This window comes from Seriola dumerili, unplaced genomic scaffold (assembly GCF_002260705.1).
Source record: "Seriola dumerili isolate Sdu_G_001 unplaced genomic scaffold, Sdu_1.0 BDQW01001995.1, whole genome shotgun sequence".
NCBI lineage: Eukaryota > Metazoa > Chordata > Actinopteri > Carangiformes > Carangidae > Seriola > Seriola dumerili.
This window is the reverse complement of record NW_019176250.1, coordinates 58,647-65,866: the sequence shown is the minus strand read 5'-3', so window position 1 is coordinate 65,866 and position 7,220 is coordinate 58,647. Positions and strand designations below refer to the sequence as shown.

Genomic DNA, 7,220 nt, shown 5'->3' with positions numbered 1-7,220 from the left:
GGCTCCCGCAGTGGCCGAGTCCAACCTGCTGCATGTCATCCCCTCTCTCTCTCCCTGACTTTCCTATGTCTCTCTCATTGTGGCTGTCCAAATAAATGTGAAAAAATGTCCATAAAACAACTTTAAAAAAATGTATTTTGGATTTAGAAAGGGTAATGCTGCATAAAAATGACTGTCAGCACCAATCACTGACATAGAGTGAATGAAAATCCATTGTATTTGTTTTACAGCAGGGGTATTTGAGACCCCAAACTGAAGTAATATGTAATTTTCTGAGGCAGACTTCTGACACATTTAATCAGTTAAAAACACCAAACAGAACATTTAATTTAAGATTATTTTGTCAAAATAGTATTTCCAGGGTCAAGAATGAACTTTTTCTCCCTCTTTAAAAACATCATACAACAATGGTCAAATTGTTTTGACCTGTGAAGACAACATGCTGAACAACTCAGGCAACACCGATAGGAGGAACTGTGGTAATCAGCTATGAGGAAGAGATAAAAAAAGAGGGGGTGATTTAGACATAACAGTTCTTCATAGTCTATATTGAGTTTTTTTGTGTAATGAGTAACACTTGGAAACCCTAAAGTATAAAGTATATAGCTCCCACATTTTGGCCACAAGTGTGGCTTCAAAGGTGTGAATCATGATCACAAGATGGCCATGGAAAACATTTTGTTCATACTGTTCTCTGATGCTATTGAAATGATGAATGGGCATCTTCCACCATCTGAATAATTCATAAATCAAAACACACCCAGTGCCACAGAGGATGAGTTGAAATAAAAACTATGAAAATAGAATAATTAATTCAAGGTCAGGAGGCTATAAACAGACCATCCAAAGCAAGCAATACAAATTTTTGCCACCAGTCTTTCCGCTTTGAAATTAAAGCCTGAAACTTGTTGTTTGAAAGGCCTCCGAGTCCCTGTGGGTTGAAAACATTGGACAGGACTTATCTCTGTCATTAATTAGCTCAGTGATCTCAGACATTTTAATTAGTCTACTGTCACTCTCACAGGACCAGGAGTGAGGATTAAAGGCCTGTCGCTGTACATCTTATTGTCTTGTTGTAGATCTTCACCTTTCACTGAATGGATCACACAGGGGCAGTCCTCGGCCTATTTCAGGCTATTTCAATTACAGCATGCTGGGGACGATATGAGATGAAAGTGGTGCAATGAGCCCAGGCCCCTTGGTAGAGGCTATAAGGAGCTGGAACAAGGAAAGCCAAGATCTGTGGATTAAGGAAGTTTTAGCAATGCAAACAAAGCAGAATACCACAATGTTTAAGGGATCTGTTTTTCTTTTTATTTGACATTATTGCTTAGATGTGAAGGAAAAAGTTAAAAGAATGTGTACACTTACACTAATGGTCCCATACCCTATCCTTAAAGCTGCTATAATCAATATTTTACATCAACAATGGATCAAATGACTTTGTATATGTACAGTAGATGTTGCTAATCAGATAATAACACTCTACTGTTCCCATCAGCTCTATGGAGTCTTTCTTTTAACTCATTGTTTTTAGCTTTCTGGCCTGCAACCTTAATGTTTGGTTCAGTCTCACTTCTCTCATCAGTGTTGTTTCGAGATGCAGCAGACAGCTGCTTTAGAGCATTTAGAAGCTAAAGAGACAAACATTTCCCTCAGAAACATGCATACCAAACACAGAGCTAAAACTAGACTGAAGGTTGGACTTACTCTCAATGACTGGCCAGGAACATAACTCTAAATGGATACTAAAGTTGAACATGTTGATGCAGTGTTTACAGCTTGTATCTGCTGCCCTGAAGTAGCCAAACATCATCATCAGTTTTATAGGGTCAGCATTAAATGAAATACTTACATGATATGTTCATTTAAAGAATGCATCCACCAAACTTTTAACTGGTGTTGAGATACAGACCAAAATGCAGGTTGAATTAATCAAGCAACCAAGCCAAGTGGGGCCTCTTCCAGAGTTAATATCTGAAGTTAAATACTAGTCTGAAAGTCCGTCTTTGAGTTTCACACCTTGTTGAGCTGCAGTGGCAGGACAGTTACACAAAGATTGACCAGTAACTCTTTCAATGCACATATAGGTATTGTTTTAAGATACAGTAGTACGTATCTTAATATATCTTAATTACCTTATATATAGTAATGAGTCCAGCAGTTACAGTATCTATGTGTTTAGAAAGTGGAAGTAGAACAAAAAGGGTATTTCATATGACCTCAAAGGAAACTTTTTTATCAGCAGTTTTTTTTTTTTTTGTTCATATGACTTGTGTATGTTTGTATGAGAGCAAAGTATATTTGTGCACAAAAACAGACTAGTTACTGTCAAGCCAGAAGCTGTGTGAAAGGCCACACATCACCTTATCCTTTGTTAGCTTGTTTTTGAGAATTCACCTGGGGGTTTTAGCATACCATCATCAATTGATAAAGTGACCGTGTCTATTTAATTATCAATGGTGTGTGAAAATAAACTCTGCTTTGACAGGACAAGCCTGCTCCTTACATCCAGGGTGATCACTCTCACAGATGTGACAATCCACATCACAAGGCTTTAGGTCACATTACCCCTCACTCCCCATGGGGCAGAGTGCTGATTGTCCTCATATAGGCTTTGACTTGTTGTTTCTTAATGGGATCTAAGGAGGGGCTGCCTGCAGGGCCCACATGAGGAGCCAATCGACATATTGCACCTAATATCACCTGAAACCAAAACTGACAGTGTTTTGCATCTGCTTGTGCTTCAATCTGTTTGTAAATATATGAAAATCACATGTGTTTGTGGGGGAACATTATGACATAATAACTGAAGTTCAGTAATCAAAGTGATAAATGTTGACTCACAGATTTAGCCCACTTCTCCATTCACAGGTCTGCATGACTGTGTGTTGTATCACTGGTGATGATTTGTGGATGAATTAAAACTCTATTGATCCAGCAGTGTTTTCCCAGCCGGCACTCAAGGTGACAAGGTCACAACTGTGGTTTAGTCATCGCTGCACTGTGCTAACAGGCTTTCATTGGAGGACATAATGAAGAGAAATGTGATGACTTAAATAATTGATTTTATTACATGCTCATCAATGCTTTTTCACTTGGATTAGAAATTACAGCACAAGACATGAGTCATGGATAACTTCCAGATTCAGAGAAAATTTGAGAAACAACCAAGAGAATAAACAGCTTTCCTTCCTGGTAGGTCTGTCTGAGTATGGTTCAGATATTGATCTGACTGACTACAGAAAAGTGGCTCGATGGAACAAGTCAGTGAACAAGGAAATTAAGAATTAATTTGATATGGCTTTGCATCAAGAAAACAAAATAAGCACATGTTCACACATGCAAGACAGAAGCCCAATGTGACACATGTGGGGTCATGCTTCACAGTAATGTTGATGTGAGTCACTTCCTCTTCACTGTTCTTGTTATGTCATTTGGGTTTTGCTGATATTTTTGAAGATGCAGGCTAGGCTACATCTGAACAATTTCTGTATATGTTGTTTGTCATTTTATACGTTTTCGTAATTCAGCTTGATTTATTTAATTTCTTTTGAAATACTGAAACTCGTGTGATGAACCCAGAGTTTAAGAGATGAAGTTAACAACAGAGCCTCATTCCATTTCGGGGGTTAAGCAATAAGATGACAATACAAATATTGCAGTAGATAGGCTTTTCCAGTAAGTTATATGGGAATGAGTCAAGCAGTAGTAAGCCCAAGGATCACTGATGTCGAAACTAAGGTGTGGCAGGTCTGCGTGGGTACTGGGGGCAGCAAGCTGACTGTGCGATAACAGCCGCACTGCACCTTTAACTAAACACTGGAGAGTATTTATTGAGTGACGTGGGACGCAGACTGCGTGCTGAGTGTGGGCAGGAAGCGCAGAGAGATCACGGCGTCAAGTTAGCTGGAGTTAGAAAGACCTATACTGGAAATCACATCGCTCGCCTTCAACAAGTTATACGTATTACATTAAAATAATAATTAGTGACGAGATAACACAAAGCCACAGCAGATTTAGTAAAATATTTTGTAAATTATTTTATTCAACAAGTTGTGAAATTGCAACTGGATTGACTTTACAGGACACATTACGCCATTACACTTTTATTGTGAAAGCTAACACAGGAAGTGGTACTTTCCCTTTAGAGTTGACTTGACTCTACCAAAGAGAGCAACGGGCACACGGTGGCTACTTGAACGAAAACGGGGGAAGCTTGCTCAAGAACCGGCTAGGCTGTCGTCGGGAGCTCAGCATGCCACAATACAAATGCTGAGCGTGGGTCCGAAACAACCGTATTTACCTCCTGAACGACAATAGTTGACGGCCACGCCCCGTATCCACCGACCGGAGCCCGTACAAAACTGCTGGCGGAGGCGCTACGGTGAGCGGTTTGAAACCCAGCAGGGCGGCTAGCGGGCTCACAGCGGAGAGGAAGCAGGAGTGTCGGCTGTTTTGGGAACCATGAGAGAGTACAAAGTAGTGGTTCTCGGGTCCGGTGGGGTCGGAAAATCCGCATTGACTGTCCAGTTCGTGACGGGATCCTTCATAGAAAAATATGACCCCACGATAGAGGATTTCTACAGGAAGGAGATTGAGGTGGACTCCTCTCCGTCCGTCCTGGAGATCTTGGACACGGCGGGGACCGAGCAGTTCGCCTCCATGCGAGACCTGTACATCAAAAACGGGCAGGGTTTCATCCTGGTCTACAGCCTGGTGAATCAGCAGAGCTTCCAGGATATCAAACCGATGAGGGATCAGATCATTCGGGTGAAAAGGTACGAGAGGGTGCCGATGATTCTGGTTGGAAACAAAGTGGACCTAGAGGGGGAAAGGGAGGTCTCGTCCGGTGAGGGAAAGGCACTGGCGGACGACTGGAACTGCCCGTTCATGGAAACTTCAGCCAAAAATAAAAGCTCGGTGGACGAACTGTTTGCAGAGATAGTCCGACAGATGAACTATGCCTCAACACCAAATGGCGACGACCAGTGCTGTTCGTCTTGTGTAATTCTTTAAGAAAAAGGACAACCATGAAGTTTTATTCTTTGCTCGGTTTTAAGTTTGCAATGGTAAGTTGAGACACCCCACACTGAAAATATAAAGCTGACATTAGTGATAGTTTTAATAAGTGACACTATATAAGCATTAGACTTATTATAAACTTGTTATTGAAATCGTTTCTTAGCACATGCCCATATTAAGTATACGGTAGTGAAAAGCAAAATACCGGATGTATGCTGAACTTGGATTTATGTCAATGTTTAGTCTTTATTTTTTTGTTAATTGTCAGTTCTCCTTCATACAGTATGAGCTCAGCATTAGTTTTTACTACTAAGCTCCATTAGGAGTAGGACACTTGCAGTCTGTTGTTTTGCTTAGCAGACAGGGGAAGTGTCTGACTCATTTACAGAACTGTAGGGACAAGCTATGGCTGACTAAATTAGGTTTACTAAGTTAGTGGTTGAATCTGTACACCTACAGTGAGAAGTTGTTTAACAACTGCTCAAATGGTATTTTCCAGAATGAGGTTAGCAGGAGTCGGGAGATTCCAACGTTCTTGCATGGCCTACATTCAGGGTTCAGCAAGTTGGTTTTTGTTGAGCCGAGCCCAAAATTAACCTTAAAAGTACCATGTTTTTCTTTATGTTTTGTCAGAAGTTGTTGTAGTTCACTCATGACTTCTTTTATCTCTTGTTTGTGGCAGTGTGTTGCAGCAAGTGTGTACTGTTGAGCTCTTCTTCATGTCTCACCCTGGCCTTGGAGGAAAATGAAGGGAGGAATGCTGCAGGGGGACGAGAGGAGGAGGGGAGCAACTGAGACAGAGGGAGGGGTCCACTCTTCAGGAATTCTGCTGGGTTGGAGTATCTTTGCTGCACGATCAGTGTCCACCATTGATGTCAACACAGTGTCAGATCCAGAGTTTCAGCAACAACCCCCTCGCCAGTTCCAACTGTACTCCCAACTGGAACTAAACCCCAATGGATTAGATATGGAGGGCAACACTTAGAGACACATAAATGGATATTTCTGTATAAGAAGAAGAAAGAGAGATAGAGTATATTTTGTTAAATAACTGCACAGTCTGGGGCAGGTAAAGATTTGGGTGATGTCTCTGCCTAACCCATTTTGGAGCAATGCTCCACAACACTCCAAATCCTATTTTTTCCAAAGTCAAAAGAAATTGACACCACTTATCTGCTGGTGGAGTAAATGTGATGAGTGCCACTTTTTTTTCCTTCATCTCCTCTTAAGTGTGTGAGAGGACCTTAACTGAAGTGACATGGGGACGGTGCCCCGATCGCCCTTGTGTCGAGTGCCTTTCCAAAACAAATCAGCTGTTCAGATTTAGTGCCAACCTACATGTATCACCAAAAGAACTCTTCAACTTGGCAATCCACAAACTAGTGAACTGTTCACCTGGATAATCTCGTAGGGTGGAGGCTGAAAAAAAAAAAACTACAATAGGCTTTTTGTTAATGGAATGGCGGTTTTCTGTATGTTTTACGTTGGCCTTTTTGAAGTCTAAGGTGTTCATTTTGCAATGTCTGCTTGGTCTGGCCAAACCTATATCTTGAAATGCACAGGTACTGGAACCCCCTAGACGTGATAACAACACCAAACGCTTACCTGCCAGACCACTTAAATCAAAGGAATTCTGTTTGTTCTGTTCATTTTGTTGTTTTTAACAGGAAATGTGATAATGTACTGTTGACAAATCTAACCTGATTGTAAGTTTAATTTCAGACCAGCCTTTTAACAGTGGGCTGTTGGTTTTAAAAACAAGACTTTTAATACAAATTGCATTTTTTAAAAAAGAAACCAGGCTGTGTTTTCTCTTTGTTGCCATCTACTTGTTTCAGTGTTTTACCACAATGGCTAATTGCCAGTTTGCTGAGCCCAAACGAAGTTGTCATGAGCACTTTGGACAAGAGTGTGTCATTGCTTAAACATCAGCGTAGTATGTTTGAATACACAAAAATAACTGGAATACTACAAATACTCACCGTAATACGGTAGTTTAAAAAGTAAACGCTCAGTTGTATGCATTAGCAGTAACCTGACTTCCCCCAAAACACCAATTTCCATGTGTTGTTTGATTGTTGGGGGTGTGTGGTAGCCCACAGGTCAACAGGAAGTATGAGTACAATAGGAAAATGCAATGTGTACGTTGAGTTTTATGTTGGACAAATTTACGGGGCACCTTAAAGGAAGGCTTT

The 7,220-nt window shown here is 40.9% G+C and overlaps 1 protein-coding gene across 1 annotated transcript; it reads left to right on the top strand.

Annotated features, from left to right (window-relative positions):
• The first annotated feature begins 4,111 nt into the window (after nt 1-4,111).
• rap2b (RAP2B, member of RAS oncogene family) lies at nt 4,112-6,822 on the top strand. The gene is made up of 2 exons (XM_022768971.1): nt 4,112-5,072; nt 5,708-6,822. The coding sequence occupies exon 1, from the start codon at nt 4,468-4,470 to the stop codon at nt 5,017-5,019; it is 552 nt and encodes a 183-aa protein (XP_022624692.1). The 5' UTR covers nt 4,112-4,467; the 3' UTR covers nt 5,020-5,072; nt 5,708-6,822.
• The last annotated feature ends 398 nt before the right edge of the window (nt 6,823-7,220 follow it).

Excerpts from the sequence above, each read along its gene's own strand:
- rap2b (XM_022768971.1), top strand. The coding sequence starts at position 4,468 with ATGAGAGAGTACAAAGTAGTGGTTCTCGGGTCCGGTGGGGTCGGAAAA.